The following is a 25,310-nucleotide window of genomic DNA, read 5'->3' as shown; positions in this document are numbered from 1 at the left end:
GAGGGTCCAACACTCAACACCCCCACCAGTCTTCTCTGTTAACCATCTGTATACTAGGCACAGCCAATACATAAATTACAGAACTCTGCCTGGTGAACAATGAAGGGACACAGCCATATCAGTCAGCTGATAAACAGGGGTGCAGAGCGTTGGACCCCCAACATTCTGATATGCAGGGCCCATCCTATTTTCTAGTCTGGGAGAATCTCTTAAATCTTGAAAGAAGAGACTAATTGAAAATACATCTTGGTGATGGCACTGAGAAGCATTGCAGTTCCTTGACCAGTATATCTTTCCATGAGATCTGCATCTGAAATTGATAATAATCTTACATCAATTTCCCAGATTAAAGGCATTTTACCATGTTTCTTAAAACAACTCTTAGATCCACGTGAAAGCTAAATTTTTGAGACTAACATTTTACTTTGTAGACATAACACTGACGGAGAGTTATTACAATCCTAAGAACCAGCGGGCAGCAGTTCATCTGTTGCTTTTACTGGCACATTCATGAAGTTCTGATTTGGTAACTGGAAAATAATATAGCAGATCTGATGTCATGTAACTCAGGGCCTAAAAACTGAAATGTCAACATCTATCCAGCTATTACATTGGGGATTTTCTTCTTACCAGTCTTTGTTTTAATATCCCAAAATACAATATGAGCTTGATGTACTCATAAATCTTGAGTATATTGAAGCGTATTCTTTGTATTGAGTGTCATTGTTGGTATTTTGTACTTGTTTGAATCAAGTCGGTCTTGTTAGTAAATATCCTTATATATGTGAAGGCATTAGTTATGAAGGCTTTTAGGCCCTGCAGATCTGTATTGTCAACATATTTTGGCTAAGGCACCATGGGAGGACCATATGTTGCAAGTAGTTTTTCAGGATTTGGTAATTGTCATAGGCCCAAACATGAATTGATTTAAAGGGATCATATAGGTATACTCTGCAGCCTGATCTGACATTGGGTGCTGTGAGAGAGTGAAGGGTGTGGTCTGGGAAGACATGTACATTCCAGCCAGGCAGCTAAAGGGTGTTTGGTAAAGGTTCACACCAGGGAGGTCAGCTGACTAATCAAGGCCTGATAATAGTCTGTGTGTGTGAAGACTAGCAGGGTGGCACCACACAGACAGAGCTGAACTGTCCAGACCGGACCTCCAAAGCAGGTACTGTGCCACCCGTGGTAGCCAGTCTCCTGTATAGGGAAAAATTTCCTTACGTTTAAGCTAGTTTTCTCAGCCGAGAAAGTTTTTTCTTTTTTTTTTGTTTATCCTGTGGCTTTGCAAAAGCAGTGTATGCGCTACAAGTGAATAAAGCCTGAACTCGTGTGCAATCCAGTGTCTGTGTCCCTGTTTCCTGCACTGCTGCAAGCATCTACCTGAGCGGTTCCCCACAGTGTGGACAGATGCAAATATATAAGGGGTGCTGCAGTTCCCAAAAGCAACCATTTAATGCCCAACAAGTACCCTGCAGAGTCCTATTCTAAATACAGGACCCATGCATGATTCTTGCTGTGTTTCCAGCTCAGCATGCAGTTTCACCTCTCCATCTCCAAGTGGTAGTCTATTTCTGCATAACCTGTTCAAGAAAGGGTTAGTCATCCATTTCTTGAAAGTAATGCAATGTTCAGGATTACAGGTTTTAATGTAGAGTGTTGCTCCACTGATCTATGTGGCAATTTTATTCAGGAATAGTTTTCTTGTATACATAATGATGTATTTATGTTTTTATGATGTATTTATGTTTTTCTCTATTATCATACAGTACTTTGCTGATGCTAATGAAGCAGATTCATGGCTTAAAGAACATCTGCCACTTCTTACAAGTGAGGACTACGGCAAGGATGAATCGAGTGCTGAAGCCATACTACAAAGACACCTCAGGCTTGAGAAAGAGATTTCAGCCTATTCCATGGAAGTGAGGAGACTTGGAGACCAGGCTCACACAGTAGCAGGGAAAGCTCCTCTAATTGTACGTCTTATCAGTCACGTCAGGATTGTTAGAATACTTCCAAACAATTAAATGGACACTCCATTGTTTTTTTAATTTTTTTTTATTCATTATATTATTTGAAAGACCACCCCCTTAGTAGTAATAGTAGTAATAGTTTACATACAATGTCTTTCCTTATCCTAATTTTCACCTCTTTTAATAAGTCACATGATCACAGTCTGACAATTCTGCCTCTTTTTTCCCAGCATGGATTACTATGTTAACAAGAGGTTTTTCTCTGCTCCCTGCAGAACTAGCATGTGATCTCAGATTCACCGCCCCAGAGTCCTGTCCCCCCTCCCAGGTCTTTTGCCCTTGTTTTTCTGTGAAAATGCCCCCTCTACCTCTCATGCAATCTGCTTCCTATAGCTCCCCTTCTCTCATATACTGGTCATAGTTCCCCTTGCCTCACTGTCAAGTCACTATGACCCCATTACCTTTCTTAATGTGATCAGCAGTACCTTGTGTAGCTTTTTGACCGGTAGAGACATGAGACAGTGTATGGCCCTGACAGGTATATCGTATTCTTAGCTCTGCAGTGCTTTACAGTAGCAGAAAAGAGACATGGAGATATGGGTACAAGTATTAAACTTGAGTGACAGTAGCAGCAATTTTGTACCTGCTTTAATGAAGCCCTTACATAGCTAGTCAAAAACACTGCAATGTCATTTCTTTGTGCTCTTAAATATTTTGTATTGATTCATTGTTCTATTCTCACATTTACCACATACTTTATAGTTAACATTACATACAGTAGGTATGATTTGTAGAATAATTTTGTGTTACAATGTCTGCATTTATTACATGCACTCTTCTTTCACTGACAGCTATAGTGTCACTTGTACAAGCTTAGATACATAGATTTGCAAATTCTGGTATGATTTCTATGGATTCATCCTCTCTCATTTCTGTTACAACAGGAAAAAAAGCCACTGATTGTGATGATAACACAAGAGGGGAACAAACCAATGAAAAGAGACTATTTGGCATCAATGCCCAAACAAGACCCTCATATGACACCAGATAAAATAAGAGAGGTGCAGGAAGAGATAGAAACTTCTTATGAGAACCTTCAGCAACTAGCCAAGGTGATGAATTTATAGTTTTTCCATTTGCCTTCACCAAAAACAGTTCACCAATAACAATGTCTGGTAGAGTTTAAGGGCATTTCTGACAATCTCTGATTTTGATGCTCCAGCGATTAAGTCAGTGATGCCCATGTGGCTGCTGCAGCCAATTGCTGGCCTCAGTGATAGCGTACAGTAGTAGTCTGCTATGTCATCCATGCAGTGGCAGAATCTCTGCAGGAATCACATAACACACTACGGCATGTGACTACTGAGGCCAATGATCTACTGCAACCACAAGATGTGGGTGTCATTGATATAATCACCAGATAGGCAAAAGTTGTCTGGTGAAGGAAACCTCATCTTTGGAACTTCACAGTGAAAACTGATAAGTTAGGGTCCATTCACACGGACTAAACGCGCGCTCATTTTGGCACAATACACATGTAAACAATACACGTGTAAAAAACGCGTCAAAAAAACGTTTTTCATTTGAATGGGTTTGAAAAATGCCTGCAGGTTTCCGTCTCCTGCCCAGTTTCGGGCAGGAAACGGAAACCTTAAAGCGAAGACCCAGGGCGCAGATGTGAACGAGCCCTTACACGTGTATTGTGCCAAAATGAGCGCGTGTTTACTCCATGTGAATGGACCCTTAGGGTAAGTTCACACGGAGGAAAGTGGAGCGCAATCTGGCATGTATACACGTGCCGGCAGATGACGCGCTCAAAATGCTCCAATTCATTTCAATGGAAGTTCGGAGCTTATATGCCGTGTTATTTTGCGGACGTGGCAAAGAATTAGACATGGTATTAATAGGTAGACTTTCACTTTATAAAAAATGAAAAACAGTAGTGGAAATCTGTATTAGTTCCAGGCTACTCATTTGTAAAAATGTAGATTCTTCTTCAAGAGGCCATTTTGTTATTTTTAAACACAAGGATGTGTCTGCAGTGCACCCATAAGCATTAATAAATGTCACTGTGTATTATCTTTTTAGTAAAACATGTCTATTTTCCCATTTATAAGTATCAGCCCACTTCAGGATTAAATTGTAGGCTGCCAATAGTAGCCTTCAGAAAAGAGAGGGGAACAGAGGAAGCAATTGCAGAATGATAGAGAGGCAGGAAGATAAATGCACACAGAAGCCACTACAGGCTCTAGCAAGTGATCTATTTCACTTCAGAAATGCATTCATAGATACACTGTTCATTGCTGCTGTATAATGTTCTCCCTGCTGTTGCATCTGGGGATGTGCTACAGAGATAAACGGGAGCAACATCTCCTTTTCTCTGTTTGCTGTGTATGAGACATCATAGCGGCTTATCTCCACCACCCAGAGCTGAGCTCATGGAAAATTGACAATGAGAGATGGAGCCAGCAAAGGTGAGAAACTGTTAAAACCTGTAAAATACAAGTCACATAATTGCCAGAAACTGTGCTAATCCTCATGTATACGCATGACTGCTTATTCCTAAAAGACACCTGAAACAACAGGTACACTATAACATAGTGCTGCTTACTTGTCTGTTAAGTGAAACGTGAGTATGAAATAAAGGTATATGCTGCTGTGTATAAATCCATCAATTTATAGACAGCAACATATACAGCCTATAAGGTTGAGGCTGTATTACAGGGCAGGTTTTGTATCCTGCAGTTCCAATCAATGAGAAAACACATTGATCGGCGCTCATTTACATTGGTCTGTTTACATATACCGATACCAACTGTATGTGGGAGGGTGGTGGACCATGAATGATCTCTTCTATGCACCTCACTGTTCTTTTGCATAAAAGATGCGATCAGCCAACCAACAAGCATTTGCACTATTAGACAGCTGTTATCAGATTATCTGCAATGAGCATTCCTAGGAGCGTTTGTTACTGATAATATCCCTGAATATTGCCCCATCTAATGTGACCTTTATATATGATCTTGCCAAGATGTAGAACAATACAGTAGTTATTGTGTAGATATATCCAGCATTGAAAAGGATTGTGACTTTTCTTTTACAGTTTTTACTGCAGTTGTCACTTTCTTAAAAGTGGGTAGAACAGAGATGGACTGCGACATGGGCAAGATCTTTGCGGCCTGGCAAATTTGAAATGATTTCCACCAGAAAGCTGGCATATATAACAGCTGTGCCCGATACGATCTGGTGTAAATTTCAGATTCTGGTGCAGGGACCACCCAAGCTGCCCCATCAGTATTCAGAGGCCCATGCCTTTTGATTTTGCTGCATCTTACTCCAGCCCTACAACATTCCAGTTTTAATAAGTTGGCCCTAATATTTACTGTGGAATGATGCAATTCCCTGTGTATTGAGACTGAAATAGGATCAGTTCTTGGGTGCCAAGAATTTTTTTCTTATCTTTTTAATTGTGATACATATCTGACAATCTGTGTTTGTTTTGTAGAAAAGGAAGAAAGCTTTGGAAGAAATGGTCCGTTTATATCAGTTTTATAGCACTTGTGGGGAGTTCCAGTCTTGGATGAATGACAAGGAAAAGATATTTCAGACTTTTCAGCCAAACCCTGATAATGTGGAGGTCATGCAACAAAAGTATGAGGTAAATAGCTAAATAAGTAATAATAATAATCCTGTATTTTTATTGTTCTTACATATTCTGCAACACTTTATAAATCATGGGGTTCATTGGACTTAAAAGTACAACAAAACTGGACATGGCAGAGTGAGAAATGAATCAACAATAGGAATGAGAGTCCTGCACATAAAAGCTTACAATCTACTCAAACAAGGTTGAGCATTTTATAAATAAATCTGTGAGAGCCTTATCTGCGCATGTACAGATACAAAGTGCATAGGGTGTGCAGGTAAGTATTGGATAAAGGTTTCAGATTCTGAGAGGTAATATACAAGAGAAGGTGCAACCAAAGAAGAGTTAGTTTAGGCAGATTAAATGCAGAAAAGGTTGTGTGCTGTGGTAGGCCTGGCTCCAAAGATGTGTTTTTAGGGTATATTTGGAATTGAGAATATTTGTAACGATGCTAGTTATCAGATTTGGAGTCCAATTGGTGGGGCAAATGGTACAGTACTTAAATAGTAATAAATGAAGGATAAGTACCTCAGAAGTAGAAGAAACCGTGGTCAGACGTTAGCAGGGTTCGGTACACAGGAGGAGCAGATCAATCGTAGTCAGGCGTTAGCAAGGTTCGGTACACAGGAGGAGCAGATCAATCGTAGTCAGGCGTTAGCAAGGTTCGGTACACAGGAGGAGCAGATCAATCGTAGTCAGGCGTTAGCAAGGTTCGGTACACGGTAGGAGCAGATCAATCGTAGTCAGGCGTTAGCAAGGTTCGGTACACAGGAGGAGCAGATCAATCGTAGTCAGGCGTTAGCAAAGTTCGGTACACAAGAGCAGCAAGGCAGTGGTGAGGTTCAGGGCAACAGGAAGCAGACAGCCAGAATAATCAGGCACAGGATGGAGTGAGCTGTGAGTTCATATAGGAGGGGCTAAACTGTGATTGGCCACAGAACAGGTGATCGTAATAAACCAATTACTCCAACAGAAGAGACCAGACAAGGTAAAGCACAGAACAAAACAGGTTTCCAAATAGTGCAATGGTTAAGGCCGCAGAACATAGTCAGGAAGTCATGGGTTCAAGACCCAGTGAGTTCAGTTCGTGACATTACTCCCCCTTCTCCAGGAGCGTCCTCTGGATGGTACTTGGCTTGGCTTTTCTGGATAGCGCTGATGAAATTCTCTTACCAGTTGTGGAGCATGGATGTTGTTTACGGGTTCCCATGAATTGTCTTCAGGACCATACCCTTGCCACTTTATCAAGTACTGTAACTGATTTCGATGAATACGAGAATCCAAAATAGCCTCTACTAGATATTCCTCTTCTCCCTCAACAATAACTGGGTCAGGTGGAGGCAAGTTACGTCCCGGGAATGGATTTTCCACAAAAGGCTTGAGAAGAGAGGAATGAAAAACAGGGTGAATCCGCATAGATTCTGGGAGTTTTAAACGAAATGCTACAGGATTAATTTGAGCCACAATCTCAAAAGGTCCAATAAATTTCTGACCTAGCTTGGCTGAAGGTACCTTGAGCTTCAAATTTCTCGTAGAGAGCCATACCTTATCTCCTATACCAAAGGAAGGAAAAGACTTGCGATGTCTATCAGCAGTCTTCTTATAGCGATCTTGGGCTTCATGCAGAGTGTTTGTCAATTTTTCTTGAACTTGCTTCAAAGTAGACAGTCTGTCGGAGACAGCAGGAACTGAAGAAGAAATTGGAAGGTTGGGAATGAATGTAGGATGGAAACCCATATTGGCAAAAAATGGACTCTGAGATGTAGAAGAATGCTGGGAGTTGTTATAAGCAAATTCCGCTGTAGGAAGGAAATTAACCCAGTCATCCTGGAGATAACTTGTGTAACACCGCAAATACTGTTCAAGGGTTTGGTTAGTGCGCTCAGTTTGCCCATTAGATTGTGGATGAAAGGCAGAAGATAAGTTTACTTCAATCCCTAGAGTGGCACAAAAACTCTTCCAGAACTTTGAGGTAAATTGTACCCCACGGTCAGAAACTACATTGTCGGGTATGCCATGTAGGCGGAAAACTTCTCGGATGACTAATTCTGCAGTCTTCAGCAGAGGGTACCCCCTTTGTTGGTATAAAATGAGCCATTTTGGTCAGACGGTCTACCACTACCAGAATTGTACGCATATCTCTTGAAGATGGTAGTACAACAATAAAATCCATGGAAACAGAACCCCAAGGACGAGATGGAATAGGAAGGGGTTGAAGTAATCCCACTGGTGAGGATCGAGGGGTCTTATTCCTAGCACAGGTTTGACAGGAAGAAACATACTTCTTTACATCCACTTGATATTTGGGCCACCAAAATGAACGAGACAAAAGTTCTTTGGTCTTTTTGACTCCCATGTGACCTGCGGGTTTAGAGTCGTGAACAAGGCGCAGAATTTCCAATCGAGTAGTCTCAGGAACATATACACACTGATCAAGAGTCCAAACCCCATCTCTAAACACCAAATCAATATCTGTGGGGGGATGATTAAGGAAGGAATCTCCATTATAACCTTCTTTGATCTTCTGAAGTATATCCTTGGAAATTATTGCCCCTACAAAATTCTTAGCAGGTAAGATGGTGGTTTCGGATGTGTCATCTTGTGTTATGTCAGAACACATCCGGGATAGGGCGTCTGCTTTTCCATTGCGGGATCCCGGTCTGTAGGAAATAATGAAATTAAATCTTGAAAAAAATAAAGACCATCTAGCCTGTCTACCAGAAAGTCTCTTGGCTGATCTAATAAATTCTAGATTTCGGTGATCTGTAAGAACCTGAACCACATGAGATGATCCTTCAAGAAGATGCCTCCATTCTGTGAATGCTTTCTTAATTGCAAGTAATTCTTTATTCCCAATGTCATAGTTTCTTTCTGGAGGAGACATCAGGCAAGAAAAAAAAGCACAAGGATGAAGCAACTGTTTATCTCCAACTCTTTGGGACAACACTGCTCCTACTGCTGAATCTGAAGCATCCACTTCAACTATAAATGGGAGGTCTGGATTAGGATGAACTAAGATAGGAGCAGAAGTAAAAAGTGTCTTTAATTGGTTAAATGCTTCGTCGGCACTTGAAGACCATTTAAAAGGAATCCCTTTCTGGGTTAATTTTGTTATCGGACTAATAACTTTTGAGAAATTCCTAATAAATTTGCGGTAGAAGTTTGCAAAGCCGACAAATCTTTGGATCTCCTTGACATTCTTGGGAGAAGGCCAGTCTAAAATAGCTTGGATCTTACTAGGGTCCATGCGCAATCCTTCTGTAGAAATGATGTACCCCAAAAACTGAATTTCTGTCTTTTCAAATTCACATTTTTCCAGTTTAATATATAGTTGGTTCTCTCTTAGACGGCTCAAAACCATGGTAACCTGCTTACGATGTTCTTCAAGGTTCTCAGAGTATATTAATATGTCATCCAAATACGCCACCACAAATTGATCCAGCAGATCTCGGAAGACATCATTAATAAAATGTTGAAAAGTTGCTGGGGCATTGCAAAGTCCAAAAGGCATAACAAGGGATTCAAAATGGCCGTAGCGTGTTCGGAATGCTGTCTTCCACTCGTCCCCAGGTCGTATACGGACAAGATTGTATGCCCCTCGTAGATCCAACTTAGTAAAGATCTTTGCTGACCGTAATCTCTCGAGTAACTCTGGAATAAGTGGAAGAGGATAACGATTTTTAACGGTTATTTGATTTAGTTCTCTGTAGTCAATACAAGGACGTAATGTGCCATCTTTCTTTGGTACAAAGAATATACGTGCTCCTGCCGGAGAAGTGGAATGCCGTATAAATCCTTTGGCCAGATTTTCTTTGATGTACTCATCCAGGACCTTCAGCTCCATCTCTGCAAGTGGATAGATGCGTCCATAAGGTATGGATGCGCCTGGTAAAAGTTCAATAGGACAATCATACGTGCGGTGAGGGGGTAGCTGGTCGGCATTCCTTTTGTCACAAACATCTTTAAATTCCTTATAAGGTTCAGGTAATTTGACAGCGATAGTGCTGGATCTTTCAGTAGCTCCCACCTGTGAAAGAATAGGCTGCTTCAGTTGACAATTTTGTTGACAATATTCAGAAGTGAAAGTTACATTTCCTGACTTCCAGTCTACTGAAGGATTGTGGATGCTAAGCCATGGTATGCCCAAAATTACTGGAAATTTTGGTGAAGAGATTAACTGAAAACAAATCCTCTCCTGATGACCGGGATCAATCAATACTTCCAGTTCAGTAGTTTCATGAGTAACCGGACCAGAATTTAAAGGTGACCCATCAACAGTTACTAATTCAACTGGTGAAGATCTTGCACTGTGCTCAATATGATTATCAAATGCAAACTTAATGTCCATAAAATTTCCAGCTGCACCGGAATCCAACATTGCTGTAGTGGACAACTTGTAGGAACCATATGAGAGCTGAACTGGTAAGGTGAAATGAGGTCGGTTAGAGGTCATATTGTCAGGACAAGATGTGGTGGAAAACAGAGGCTGTGTCACCAGACTAAGAGAAGCACAGTGGGGACAAGATTCCAAATTTGGTCGAATCTCAGTTGCCGCAACTGCCCGTTGAGGTTTCTTAGGGCAGTCAAGAACATAATGTCCAGGTTGTCCACAATAAAGGCATAATCTTTCAGCAAGGCGGCGACGTTTTTCAGCAGTTGAAATTGGTCCCCGGATGGCATCTACTTGCATAGGTTCTGGGGCCGAACCTGTTTGAGAAGGTGTCTGCATCTTTGGGAGAAACCGTCCCTCAGGTAAATGAGAGAAGGTGCCTGCATCATAATAGCCTCGTCTTTCTCGCTTCCTTTCCAGGAGTCTTTGGTCAATACGGATGCATAACCGTATATACTCCTCAAAGTCAGCTGGAAGATCTACTTTAACAAGTTCATCTTTAACAGATTCAGAAAGTCCTCCATAGAACCGCCATTTTAGTGCGGAGGTGTTCCAGGAAACATCAGAAGCCCAGTGCCGAAACTCTGCAGCATATTCCGCAACAGAGCGTCTTCCCTGGCGAAGATCCCGCAGAACCCCCTCAGCAGTGGCACAACGATTGGGGTCATCAAATACTAAGTCCATTGATGCAAGAAAGTCCTTCAGATTGTCCAAAATCTCATCACCCTGTTCTAAAAAAGGTGATGCCCATGCTTGTGCATCGTCTATTAGCAGGGCAATGATGAACACAACTTTGGACCTATCAGTAGGGAACTGTGAGGAATGCGTAGAAAAAATCATCCGGCAATGATTAAGGAATCCTCGGTACAAGTGTCTCTTTCCACCAAATTTTTCTGGTAGTGGAATCCGGTAAACTTGAGAAGTGGCACTGACAGCAGCAGAATTTGCACGCAATTCATTTACTTGTTGTTGTAATTCAGTGACTTGACTTTTCATTTCATTTAATTGTCCTTGAAGGCCATACACAAGGTTATGCAATTCCGAGATCTGGAAGGCATGCTGTGACAAAGCAGACTCCGCCCCTCCGGCCTCCATGTTTGGCCTGATTATTATGTAACGATGCTAGTTATCAGATTTGGAGTCCAATTGGTGGGGCAAATGGTACAGTACTTAAATAGTAATAAATGAAGGATAAGTACCTCAGAAGTAGAAGAAACCGTGGTCAGACGTTAGCAGGGTTCGGTACACAGGAGGAGCAGATCAATCGTAGTCAGGCGTTAGCAAGGTTCGGTACACAGGAGGAGCAGATCAATCGTAGTCAGGCGTTAGCAAGGTTCGGTACACAGGAGGAGCAGATCAATCGTAGTCAGGCGTTAGCAAGGTTCGGTACACGGTAGGAGCAGATCAATCGTAGTCAGGCGTTAGCAAGGTTCGGTACACAGGAGGAGCAGATCAATCGTAGTCAGGCGTTAGCAAGGTTCGGTACACAGGAGGAGCAGATCAATCGTAGTCAGACGTTAGCAAAGTTCGGTACACAGGAGGAGCAGATCAATCGTAGTCAGGCGTTAGCAAGGTTCGGTACACAAGAGCAGCAAAGTAGTGGTGAGGTTCAGGGCAACAGGAAGCAGACAGCCAGAATAATCAGGCACAGGATGGAGTGAGCTGTGAGTTCATATAGGACGGGCTAAACTGTGATTGGCCACAGAACAGGTGATCTTAATAAACCAATTACTCCAACAGAAGAGACCAGACAAGGTAAAGCACAGAACAAAACAGGTTTCCAAATAGTGCAATGGTTAAGGCCGCAGAACATAGTCAGGAAGTCATGGGTTCAAGACCCAGTGAGTTCAGTTCGTGACAATATTTTGGTATTATTCTGACTGGGCTAACACAATTTAGAGAACTGGTGTAGCTCGAGAAAAGTCTTGGAGACAGGTGTGGAAGTCTCAGATTACAGAATGTATTAGTCTTAGAAGATTGGCAGGATGGAGTGCCTAGATAGGGTGGTATACTGAGGGAGGGGGTGTAGAGATGTGCAGTACCGTGGATAGCTCAGTGGATAAAAGTGAGAAGTTTGAAGTGTTCAGTGGTGGATGTGGCCAAGCAGTGCAGTGACTGGCACATAGTGTAGGCGTCCGTGAAGCAAAGGGACAGCATTTGTTGCTGTATCATTTATTAATGTTATTGTGACTGTCCATAATTGTCAACCAGTAGAGATGAGTGAACACTAAAATGTTCGAGGTTCGAAATTCGAATCGAACAGCCGCTCACTGTTCATGTGTTCGAACGGGTTTCGAACCCCATTATAGTCTATGGGGAACATATACTCGTTAAGGGGGAAACCCAAATCCGTGTCTGGAGGGTCACCAAGTCCACTATGACACCACAGGAAATGATGCCAACACCTCTGGAATGACACTGGGACAGCAGGGGAAGCATGTCTGGGGGCATCTAACACACCAAAGACCCTCTATTACCCCAACATCACAGCCTAACAACTACACACTTTACACACTCAATACCACCTCTCTGACAGTAGGAAAACACCTTGAAACATGTGTATTTGGCACTTGCAGTGAGGAGAGCTTGTCACCAGCAGTGAATTTGGCCCTTGTAGTAAGTTGAGGTTGGCACCAACATTTGTTTTGAAAATCAGGGTGGATTGAGCCTCTAACCAGCAGAGTTTGGGCAAATTCATGGTGGAGGGAGCCTCTAAAAACCCCAGTTTGGACCAATTCATGGTGGAGGGAGCCTCTAAAAACCCCAGTTTGGACCAATTCATGGTGGAGGGAGCCTCTAAAAAACCCAGTTTGGACCAATTCATGGTGGAGGGAGCCTCTAAACAGCCCAGTTTGGACCAATTCATGGTGGAGGGAGCCTCTAACCAGCAGAGTTGTGGGAAAGCAGGGTGGAGGGAGCCTCTAAAAACCCCAATTTGGACCAATTCATGGTGGAGGGAGCCTCTAACCAGCCCAGTTTGGACCAATTCATGGTGGAGGGAGCCTCTAACCAGCCCAGTTTGGGCAAATTCATGGTGGAGGGAGCCTCTAAAAACCCCAATTTGGACCAATTCATGGTGGAGGGAGCCTCTAAACAGCCCAGTTTGGGCAAATTCATGGTGGAGGGAGCCTCTAAAAACCCCAGTTTGGACCAATTCATGGTGGAGGGAGCCTCTAAAAAACCCAGTTTGGACCAATTCATGGTGGAGGGAGCCTCTAACCAGCCCAGTTTGGACCAATTCATGGTGGAGGGAGCCTCTAAAAACCCCAGTTTGGACCAATTCATGGTGGAGGGAGCCTCTAAACAGCCCAGTTTGGACCAATTCATGGTGGAGGGAGCCTCTAAAAACCCCAATTTGGACCAATTCATGGTGGAGGGAGCCTCTAACCAGCCCAGTTTGGACCAATTCATGGTGGAGGGAGCCTCTAACCAGCCCAGTTTGGGCAAATTCATGGTGGAGGGAGCCTCTAAAAACCCCAATTTGGACCAATTCATGGTGGAGGGAGCCTCTAAACAGCCCAGTTTGGGCAAATTCATGGTGGAGGGAGCCTCTAAAAACCCCAGTTTGGACCAATTCATGGTGGAGGGAGCCTCTAAAAAACCCAGTTTGGACCAATTCATGGTGGAGGGAGCCTCTAACCAGCCCAGTTTGGACCAATTCATGGTGGAGGGAGCCTCTAAAAACCCCAGTTTGGACCAATTCATGGTGGAGGGAGCCTCTAAACAGCCCAGTTTGGACCAATTCATGGTGGAGGGAGCCTCTAAAAACCCCAATTTGGACCAATTCATGGTGGAGGGAGCCTCTAACCAGCCCAGTTTGGACCAATTCATGGTGGAGGGAGCCTCTAACCAGCCCAGTTTGGGCAAATTCATGGTGGAGGGAGCCTCTAAAAACCCCAATTTGGACCAATTCATGGTGGAGGGAGCCTCTAAACAGCCCAGTTTGGGCAAATTCATGGTGGAGGGAGCCTCTAAAAACCCCAGTTTGGACCAATTCATGGTGGAGGGAGCCTCTAAAAACCCCAGTTTGGACCAATTCATGGTGGAGGGAGCCTCTAAAAAACCCAGTTTGGACCAATTCATGGTGGAGGGAGCCTTTAAACAGCCCAGTTTGGGCAAATCCATGGTGGAGGGAGCCTCTAAAAACCCCAGTTTGGACCAATTCATGGTGGTGGGAGCCTCTAAAAAACCCAGTTTGGACCAATTCATGGTGGAGGGAGCCTCTAACCAGCCCAGTTTGGACCAATTCATGGTGGAGGGAGCCTCTAAAAAACCCAGTTTGGACCAATTCATGGTGGAGGGAGCCTCTAACCAGCCCAGTTTGGACCAATTCATGGTGGAGGGAGCCTCTAAACAGCCCAGTTTGGGCAAATTCATGGTGGAGGGAGCCTCTAACCAGCCCAGTTTGGACCAATTCATGGTGGAGGGAGCCTCTAAAAACCCCAGTTTGGACCAATTCATGGTGGAGGGAGCCTCTAAAAACCCCAGTTTGGACCAATTCATGGTGGAGGGAGCCTCTAAAAACCCCAGTTTGGACCAATTCATGCTGGAGGGAGCCTCTAAACAGCCCAGTTTGGGCAAATTCATGGTGGAGGGAGCCTCTAAAAACCCCAGTTTGGACCAATTCATGGTGGAGGGAGCCTCTAAACAGCCCAGTTTGGACCAATTCATGGTGGAGGGAGCCTCTAAAAACCCCAATTTGGACCAATTCATGGTGGAGGGAGCCTCTAACCAGCCCAGTTTGGACCAATTCATGGTGGAGGGAGCCTCTAAAAACCCCAATTTGGACCAATTCATGGTGGAGGGAGCCTCTAACCAGCCCAGTTTGGACCAATTCATGGTGGAGGGAGCCTCTAAAAACCCCAATTTGGACCAATTCATGGTGGAGGGAGCCTCTAACCAGCCCAGTTTGGACCAATTCATGGTGGAGGGAGCCTCTAACCAGCCCAGTTTGGGCAAATTCATGGTGGAGGGAGCCTCTAAAAACCCCAATTTGGACCAATTCATGGTGGAGGGAGCCTCTAAACAGCCCAGTTTTGGCAAATTCATGGTGGAGGGAGCCCCTAAAAACCCCAGTTTGGACCAATTCATGGTGGAGGGAGCCTCTAACCAGCCCAGTTTGGGCAAATTCATGGTGGAGGGAGCCTCTAACCAGCAGAGTTGTGGGAAAGCAGGGTGGAGGGAGCCTCTAACCAGCAGAGTTGGTGGAAATCAGGGTGGAGGGAGCCTCTAACCAGCAGAGTTGGGGGAAATCATGTTGGAGGGAGCCTAGTATTAGCAGAATTGTGCAATGCTTATGGTGGATGAGTATGAGGATGCGGAGGAATTGGAGAGGTTGAGTACAGACATGGAGTTTCATGTTGGGGTGCTTTACACAGGTGGGCACAAAAATGAAGGCTCTATCCAGTGGTGGTTCATTTTTATCAAAGTGAGCCGGTCGGCACTCTCAGCTGACAGACGGGTGCGCTTGTCAGTGATGATGCCACCGGCTGCACTGAACACCCTCTCAGATAGGACGCTGACGGCAGGACAGGACAGCACCTCCAAGGCATATAGGGCAAGTTCAAGCCACAGGTCCAACTTCGACACCCAATACGTGTAGGGCGCAGAGGGGTCGGAGAGGACAGGGCTGTGGTCGGAAAGGTATTCCCGCAACATGCGCCTATACTTCTCACGCCTGGTGACACTAGGACCCTCTGTGTCGGCACTTTGGCGAGGGGGTGCCATCAAGGTGTCCCAGACCTTAGACAGTGTGCCCCTCGTTTGTGTGGACCGGTGAGAACTTGGTCGCCTACTGGAGGAACTGTCCTCCCTGCCGCCAACGTCACATGCTGGAAACATCTCCATCATATTCTGCACCAATTGCCTGTGGCAAGCATTGATGCGATTGGCCCTCCCCTCTACCGGAATAAAAGACGAGATGTTGTTTTTATACCGGGGGTCAAGGATAGCAAAGATCCAGTACTGGTTGTCCTCCATGATTTTGACAATACGCTTGTCGGTTGTAAAGCACCCCAACATGAACTCAGCCATGTCTGCCACAGTGTTAGTTGGCATGACTCCTCTGGCCCCACCGGAAAGTTCAATCTCCATTTCCTCCTCATCCTCCATGTCTACCCATCCGCGCTGCAACAATGGGACGATTCGAAGTTGCCCGGAAGCCTCCTGTATCACCATCACATCATCGGACAACTCTTCTTCCTCCTCCTCCTCCTCCTCCTCCTCCATTAAACGCGATGAAGCGGACAGATGTGTGGACCTACTCTCCAGCTGTGACGGATCGGATGCCATCCCTGACTCCTCTGTGTGATCTGAGTTATCCCTGATGTCAATCAGGGATTCTCTCAGAACACACAAGAGCGGGATTGTAAGGCTCACCATCGCATCCTCAGAGCTCACCCTCCTTGTGGACTCCTCAAACACCCGTAGGATGTCACAAAGGTCTCTCATCCATGGCCACTCATGGGTGAGAAACTGAGGCAGCTGACTTTGTGGCACCCTAGGGTTTTGTAGCTGGTATTCCATCAAAGGTCTCTGCTGCTCAACCACTCTATTCAACATCTGAAACGTTGAGTTCCAGCGTGTGGGATCGTCGCACAAAAGCCGGTGTTGTGGCACATGCAGGCGTTGCTGGAGAGATTTTAAGCTAGCAGCGGCTACTGTCGACTTGCGAAAGTGGGCGCACATGCGCCGCACTTTCACCAGTAGCTCTGGAACATTGGGGTAGCTCTTTAGGAAACGTTGCACCACTAGGTTGAAGACGTGGGCCAGGCATGGAACATGTTGGAGTCCGGCAAGCTCCAGAGCTGCTACCAGGTTCCGGCCGTTATCACAAACGACCATGCCTGGGCCCAGGTGCAGCGGCTCAAACCATATTGCCGTCTCATCGAGGAGGGCATCCCTCACCTCGGAGGCAGTGTGCTGTCTGTCCCCCAAGCTGATCAGCTTCAGCACAGCCTGCTGACGTCTACCAACGCCAGTGCTGCAACGTTTCCAACTCGTAGCTGGGGTCAATCTAACAGCGGAGGAGGTGGCGGAGGAGGAGGCGGTAGAGGAGGAGGAGGAGTGGGGTGTTCTTCTCGTGTCCCTGCCAGGAATGTTAGGCGGGGAGACGAGGTACACCGGGCCAGTTTGGGAAGCAGTCCCAGCCTCAACTACATTCACCCAGTGTGCCGTCAGTGAAATGTAGCGTCCCTGTCCGCATGCACTTGTCCACGCGTCGGTGGTCAAGTGGACCTTTGTGCAAAGCGCGGAACTAAGGGCCCGCCTGATGTTGAGTGACACGTGCTGGTGCAAGGCGGGGATGGCACACCGGGAGAAGTAGTGACGGCTAGGGACGGCATAGCGAGGTGCCGCAGTTGCCATCAGGTCCAGGAAGGCGGGAGTTTCAACAAGCCGGAACGCCAACATCTCCTGGGCCAGCAGTTTAGCGATGTTGGCGTTCAAGGCTTGCGCGTGTGGGTGGTTAGCAGTGTATTTCTGCCGCCGCTCCAATGTCTGAGAGATGGTGGGTTGTTGTAAAGAAGCGCCTGATGGTGCCTTTGATGGTGCAGGAGAAGGAGATAAGACAGGAACAGGGAAGGATGAGGGAGAAGTCAACAAAGTGGCGGAGGCAGATGAAGTGGTGTCCTGGCTCGTCCTCTGGAGTGCATCGCCAGCACAGTCAGCAGTGGCAGTGGCAAAGGCAGAGGCACTATATGGCAGTAGCAAGAAATGAGGGTATTTATAACCCCAATATATTCTTTGAATTCCCAGTCAGACAATGGCACTGTATACCAGTAGTAAAAATTGTGGGTGCACGTAACCCCAATATATTCTTTGAATTACCAGTCAGAAACTGGCACTATATGGCAGTAGCAAGAAATGAGGGTATTTGTAACCCCAATATATTCTTTGAATTCCCAGTCAGAAACTGGCACTGTATACCAGTAGTAAAAATTGTGGGTGCATGTAACCCCAATATATTCTTTGAATTCCCAGTCAGACAATGGCACTATATACCAGTAGCAAGAAATGAGGGTATTTATAACCCCAATATATTCTTTGAATTCCCAGTCAGAAACTGGCACTATATGGCAGTAGCAAGAAATGAGGGTATTTATAACCCCAATATATTCTTTGAATTCCCAGTCAGACAATGGCACTGTATACCAGTAGTAAAAATTGTGGGTGCACGTAACCCCAATATATTCTTTGAATTACCAGTCAGAAACTGGCACTATATGGCAGTAGCAAGAAATGAGGGTATTTGTAACCCCAATATATTCTTTGAATTCCCAGTCAGAAACTGGCACTGTATACCAGTAGTAAAAATTGTGGGTGCACGTAACCCCAATATATTCTTTGAATTCCCAGTCAGACAATGGCACTATATACCAGTAGCAAGAAATGAGGGTATTTATAACCCCAATATATTCTTTGAATTCCCAGTCAGACAATGGCACTGTATACCAGTAGTAAAAATTGTGGGTGCACGTAACCCCAATATATTCTTTGAATTCCCAGTCAGAAACTGGCACTATATGGCAGTAGCAAGAAATGAAGGTATTTATAACCCCAATATATTCTTTGAATTCCCAGTCAGACAATGGCACTGTATACCAGTAGTAAAAATTGTGGGTGCACGTAACCCCAATATATTCTTTGAATTACCAGTCAGAAACTGGCACTATATGGCAGTAGCAAGAAATGAGGGTATTTGTAACCCCAATATATTCTTTGAATTCCCAGTCAGAAACTGGCACTGTATACCAGTAGTAAAAATTGTGGGTGCACGTAACCCCAATATATTCTTTGAATTACCAGTCAGAAACTGGCACTATATGGCAGTAGCAAGAAATGAGGGTATTTGTAACCCCAATATATTCTTTGAATTCCCAGTCAGAAACTGGCACTGTATACCAGTAGTAAAAATTGTGGGTGCACGTAACCCCAATATATTCTTTGAATTACCAGTCAGAAACTGGCACTATATGGCAGTAGCAAGAAATGAGGGTATTTGTAACCCCAATATATTCTTTGAATTCCCAGTCAGAAACTGGCACTGTATACCAGTAGTAAAAATTGTGGGTGCACGTAACCCCAATATATTCTTTGAATTCCCAGTCAGACAATGGCACTATATACCAGTAGCAAGAAATGAGGGTATTTATAACCCCAATATATTCTTTGAATTCCCAGTCAGAAACTGGCACTGTATACCAGTAGTAAAAATTGTGGGTGCACGTAACCCCAATATATTCTTTGAATTCCCAGTCAGACAATGGCACTATATACCAGTAGCAAGAAATGAGGGTATTTATAACCCCAATATATTCTTTGAATTCCCAGTCAGACAATGGCACTGTATACCAGTAGTAAAAATTGTGGGTGCACGTAACCCCAATATATTCTTTGAATTCCCAGTCAGAAACTGGCACTATATGGCAGTAGCAAGAAATGAGGGTATTTATAACCCCAATATATTCTTTGAATTCCCAGTCAGACAATGGCACTGTATACCAGTAGTAAAAATTGTGGGTGCACGTAACCCCAATATATTCTTTGAATTACCAGTCAGAAACTGGCACTGTATACCAGTAGTAAAAATTGTGGGTGCACGTAACCCCAATATATTCTTTGAATTCCCAGTCAGAAACTGGCACTGTATACCAGTAGTAAAAATTGTGGGTGCACGTAACCCCAATATATTCTTTGAATTACCAGTCAGAAACTGGCACTATATGGCAGTAGCAAGAAATGAGGGTATTTATAACCCCAATATATTCTTTGAATTCCCAGTCAGACAATGGCACTGTATACCAGTAGTAAAAATTGTGGGTGCACGTAACCCCAATATATTCTTTGAATTCCCAGTCAGACAATGGCACTATATGGCAGTAGCAAAAATAGTGGGTGTATATAGCCCCAATTCTATTGCTAGGGGACTTGCAGGGTATTTCTGGGGTGAAGGTGGGGGGGCACACCGTTGGAACGGGTATCGGGGGTATATATCGGGTATACGGGAATACACTGACAGTGTATTCCATTCAGGATCCTGGGAAAGCTGGGTTGCGGCGATTGAGCCCGTCAGTGCCACGTTACACTGACAAGCTTCTCCCTGGAATTTAGCTCTTACAAGAGCTGTTGGTTGTCTTCTCCTTCCTATCCTAGCCTGTCCCTGCCTACCCAGAATCTAACCCCTAGCTAGCTGGACGGAAACCTCCGTCCTCGGTGAATTGCAAGCTCAGAATGACGCGAACCTGGGCAGCGCTGTTCTTTTAAATTAGAGGTCACATGTTTTCGGCAGCCAATGGGTTTTGCCTACTTTTCTCAACGTCACCGGTGTCGTAGTTCCTGTCCCACCTACCCTGCGCTGTTATTGGAGCAAAAAAGGCGCCAGGGAAGGTGGGAGGGGAATCGAGTAATGGCGCACTTTACCACGCGGTGTTCGATTCGATTCGAACATGCCGAACAGCCTAATATCCGATCGAACATGAGTTCGATAGAACACTGTTCGCTCATCTCTATCAACCAGTAATTTGGTCCTTAGAGGATTTCCATTGATGCTCAGACTATACTGATTTTTCACAGAAAGGATGTTTTAACATATTAGTTTAGATAATGTTTAACATGTTTTTCTGTATTTTGTATTGAAAGTTTTACCAGAAGAAATGGCAATTGCCTTTTATTTGTGTAATACTCCTTTGTACCAACCTCTGTAAGCAAGGTTTCTTGTAGTTCTTACCTCACTATAGCCCAGTACCTTCACCCAAACTGTGCTGGGAGCATTTTGCAAGAGGGCCTTCCATTTCTGCTGCTCATTATCCTGAGGAAATCCCACCTTAACTCAGTATATACTGCACACACAGCACATAAGAATAAAACAACTTTACAGATATATGTTTAGAAGGTTGAATGGTACAGGAGCACATTCAAGGCAACAAATGGCATAGCACAGTGCCAGTACAATCTGATACTGACTAGAGGTGTTGGGTCTGTTAAACACTAGGGGATATGGTCTATGTGATAGCCAATTCAGTGTGTTCCATTCTGAATGGGTGTCTCAGCCAATATTTTCCAAAGCAACTCCTCTTGTAGGTGGCATACAGAAGGGGTAGAGAATTGTAGCCCAGTACACTTAAGGGGAAAGAAGTCTTGAAAGTTTTAATACAAAGGGTCTTAAGTCTCTCTCTTTTCAGTATAGTTTAAGTAAAGGCATGCTCATATTACCAGCCAAGAATATTCCATACATTTGACAAAAAGAACTCTATATGGATATGGTAGCACTTCGGATATACAGTGCTTGCATACTTGCCCACAATAGCCTCTGAACTGAGGAGCAATGGATAGATGATGATATAAAGAATGACAAAACGTACTTTCACAACATAACTCTTGCTCAAATTCGTCAACTGTATGCCGCCACCATCGACCAACTCTGCTTGCTAAATGTTGAAAACAAAAGAGGAGAGACACCGAGCGCACTAAGTGTAGTATTAAACCGTACAAATCTGCAATGTTGTGAGTGAGTATTGTAACGACCAGATGACCTCTCACCAGATAGGGCTGTGAGAAATCACAACCCCCTATAGCACTTGTGAATATGAATCCCATGTGAGAGTGGCAGCCGTTCAGCGTGTACACCGGAGGAACAGTAGACAGACAACAAGGACCGAAGGTCCATGGCAGGAGATCTGCGCTCGCTGATGATGAAGTTGAGGAGCAAGCCAAAATTTCCAAGAGAAAACTCTTTATTGAGGTGAATAAAACAGGTCACACAACACATTTTGGGCCAAAGCTAGGCCCTTTTTCAAGAGCAAATAGACTGGTTTGAAGGTTCAGTTCACACAGGATTTCTCAGCTTTGTCAGTGTGGTGAAAAAGGGCCTCAGTCACAAGGTTAAGCAGAAATATTTCCATTCTAAGAAGCATGCATGGCTTAGCTGTAAAGTAACATAGTTTTGCTACTCAATCTATTGTTACGTGTGTGCTTTTTTTGTATGTTTTCTTTTGTGAATTACAAAAAATATGGTTTCAATTTAAATATTGGATCTTAATTCTCAGGGCTTCTCCTCCAGGCGTAATACTGAGCTTTGCTCTGACAAATCCAGGATATTTATTTTATTTTATCCGGTTACAAAAGAACATTGTGTAAGACATCTGAAATTGCATTGGCAGGGTTATCTATATAAGTTTATCGTATGCTCTAAACGGAGATACAATTGTGCATAGGTTTGCCAACATTATGTTGAAATGATCTTTACGTGTCAGATTTATTTTTGTATATCATGCCAATGTATACTAGTAAAGACTCCACCCAAACTACATAGTTGCTCAGGACTATTAACATCCTGAAAAGCAAATTATTATACGGTGGCCTCTTCTCATTACATTTTATAGTTTATTTTCTTTTGTTAGCATCAGAGTAATAATGTCACATTGTCACAAGCTATACATGTAGCCTCACCAGCACCATGCATTGCTATTACACATAATTTATTTTTCTTTAAATTTATTTGCAGTTCAATTTTACTACATAATGTAGGTAATGGTGGTAAATCAAGGTGACTCACATCCTGCATGTTTACTATGTACAGGTACCAACAGATTTTGGCTCATCACTATTTTAATAGTATAATAAGTAACATATGTTTCGTTCCAGAACATCATGACTGATCTTGCAGCTGGGAAGGCACGTCTAGATGAGATTAACAACCTGGCTAATGAATTAGTCAAGACTGCCCCTGACAGGAAAAATGAGATTCTGGATCACCTGAAGGTGATTGGCAATAGGTAGGATATCCTTATTTCTATTACTCAGATACCTGAAGGCCTTAGGTTAATGATGACTTCACATGTTGCAGTTTCTTTAGTGTTGGACATACCATTGGTGCTACCTGTGGAGGTCCTATCACTTTAACAACAGCTTTATATTCTAGAATATTGCATGTAAGCAAATGAACTTGATGATAAACAATTACTTGTGAATTGTTAGATTAAAGGGGAGTGGTTCTGTGTTAAAATATTTGGAAACAAGGGGCCAATAACTGTTCCTGTGCAGGGGTTACCAGTTGTCTGTGTCTGCCCCTCGGGTGAAACCCTACGGAGTTGTGCATTTTTTAAATTGATTGTTTGTTTGTTTGTTTTATTTTAGATAGATTCCAATCCCTTTTCATCAAATAAGGATCCTCATCTTTATTAGATTGTTTTCCGCAATCCATGAAAGTCCAATTCTTGACATGTTATTAATCTCTATCTTAACACATTCTGTCATTTTTCTTTGCATTAATTTTAACTATTGCTGAAAGGGAATGTATAATACATATGCCATGTCTAATCTAATAACACAGCTTTGAATAAGGTTGTGCACAGGGTGTCCACTATATGAGCAGAAAATTAGCCCTGTCCAAGCTCATAATGACATTTTTATTAGGAGTAAATCTTTTAGTCCATTGGTAGTAATCTGTGGATTGTACTATGTGTACACTTACCCTTACCAGGTCAGGTTAGCTTAAGTCTTGTTATGTCAGTTTATAAAACTAGCACTTTTGAGTGAGTAAAGATAACAAAACTTTGTGGATTCCAGAAAACCACTTTCTGCACAACTTGTCATTTGTGGTTGGTCTGTGAAGATTGTTAATTTGAACAATGAAGCTGTAAATTAAAACCACAAATTGCTGCTCTATCTCTATCCTGTGACCCAGGTCTGGCTTTCATTAATGGGATATCATTCTCTCCTCTGGTATGAACAATTTTCCAATGACAGGACCAATAACATCCAAAAATATTAACACCTTTTGTCCATAGATACCTGCTTATAGTTGTCTTCTGTTGTGCTCATTGGTGCCACGAAAAGACTCTGCCAATAGGCTCTAAATAAGCCTTTTCAACCATTTATTTATTTATTTATTTTGCATATTCTGCAGCACTTTACAGACATTGTTGGTCTTTGTCCCATATAGGGTTCACAATCTAAATTTCCTATCAGTATGTTTTTGGAGGATGGAAGGAAATTAGAGCACCTGGAGGAAACCCACAAAAATACAGTCAGATTCGAACTCAGGACCCCAGCTCTCCAAGATCTCAAACAAATTACCAGTTTAAGGCTAAGGCCCTATGTAGAGAAACACAGGAAAAAAACATAGCGGAAAAGCATCGCATTTCTACCCTTATTATACCTGTATATAAAATGCCAGCATTTCTGCAGGTATAATTGACATGCTGCAGATATTTTTCTGCAATATGTGGATGGAATTAGACAGAATCCCATCCACTTTACAGGTCCTATAAAATGCAACTTTTTCGCCTACGTGTGGCTTCATCCTAAAGACTTTTTCCAGAAGTGAGAGCAGGCATGAGTCATAGACATCAAATACAAAGTAAACTATCTGTATCCATCCCTTCTCTAAGGGTTTTACACCCAGTGACAATCAATGACGGCCATTAGTGGCCATCTGTAAGCCTCTATAACTATGCATAGTTTTCTTGATGGATGTGGTCTTGATAAAATAAAATTCTAAATATTTCTCTCTCAGCTGGAATCACCTGGAACTCCTAAAAGAAGAGAAAGGCGCCGAGCTCATTGGTCTGGCTGATGTGAAGACTTTTCTCCAAAACTGTCAGAATATGGAAGTCCTAATACAAGAGAAGAGAAAAGAACTGCAGCGCTCAGAGCCCTCTGGGAATCTGGAGTCAGAAGAACGTCAATTGAAAGCACATGAGAGAGATATTGATGTGCTGGAGAGAAAAATAGCCTATCTAAAGAGTATGGAAGAATCGTAAGTACTGATAAAGAACTGGCTATACTGGACATTTATTGTGTGGTCATGGAAAACAACCTAAATTTATCCACAAATCACTGGGCATGTAGTATCTTATAGTAAACAATAGTATAATACAATAATAGTAAACAAAATGCTTCCTTGCTTCCAATTCCCATTCTTATATTTAAAGGGGCTGTTTGCGTAAGGCTGATGCCACATGTTGCATGAAAAGTTACATATTTTGCTGCAGTGTTTTGTGCCAAAAGCAGGAGTGGAGGAAGCACAAGAGAGAAGTATATGTGCTTCCTTTATAGTTCAAAGTAGCAAAATATGCAAAAAAAAAACCCCAGACCCTGTTCTGACCACAGATTCTGACCCAATTTCACAGCATCACTGATTCCTCTGATACTTTGCGCTTTCTCAGTAGAGCTGCATTAAAGCATAAGACAGCCATGAGAGCCTTTAATAAGAGGGGTGTCCCTTGTATGGAAAGTCAAACAATTGACTAGAATTGCAACTAGTTCCAAAAAGCAAGATCACCTATTTCTCTGTGGAAGC

At 43.4% G+C, this 25,310-nt stretch overlaps 1 protein-coding gene across 1 annotated transcript in view; it reads left to right on the top strand.

Moving 5' to 3' along the window:
- Window positions 1-25,310, top strand: part of SPTBN5 (spectrin beta, non-erythrocytic 5) — a 201,019-nt gene that overhangs the window by 6,334 nt on the left and 169,375 nt on the right. Inside the window, exons 7-11 of the mRNA XM_075282805.1 lie at window positions 1,770-1,976; window positions 2,918-3,085; window positions 5,479-5,631; window positions 22,652-22,782; window positions 24,525-24,767. Of these exons, the coding sequence (XP_075138906.1) occupies window positions 1,770-1,976; window positions 2,918-3,085; window positions 5,479-5,631; window positions 22,652-22,782; window positions 24,525-24,767 (902 nt within the window). The remainder of the gene's footprint in view (window positions 1-1,769; window positions 1,977-2,917; window positions 3,086-5,478; window positions 5,632-22,651; window positions 22,783-24,524; window positions 24,768-25,310) is intronic.

This window comes from Leptodactylus fuscus, chromosome 7, assembly GCF_031893055.1.
Source record: "Leptodactylus fuscus isolate aLepFus1 chromosome 7, aLepFus1.hap2, whole genome shotgun sequence".
Classification (NCBI taxonomy): domain Eukaryota; kingdom Metazoa; phylum Chordata; class Amphibia; order Anura; family Leptodactylidae; genus Leptodactylus; species Leptodactylus fuscus.
The sequence above is the reverse complement of the archived record's forward strand: the minus strand, read 5'-3'. Positions and strand labels throughout refer to the sequence as shown.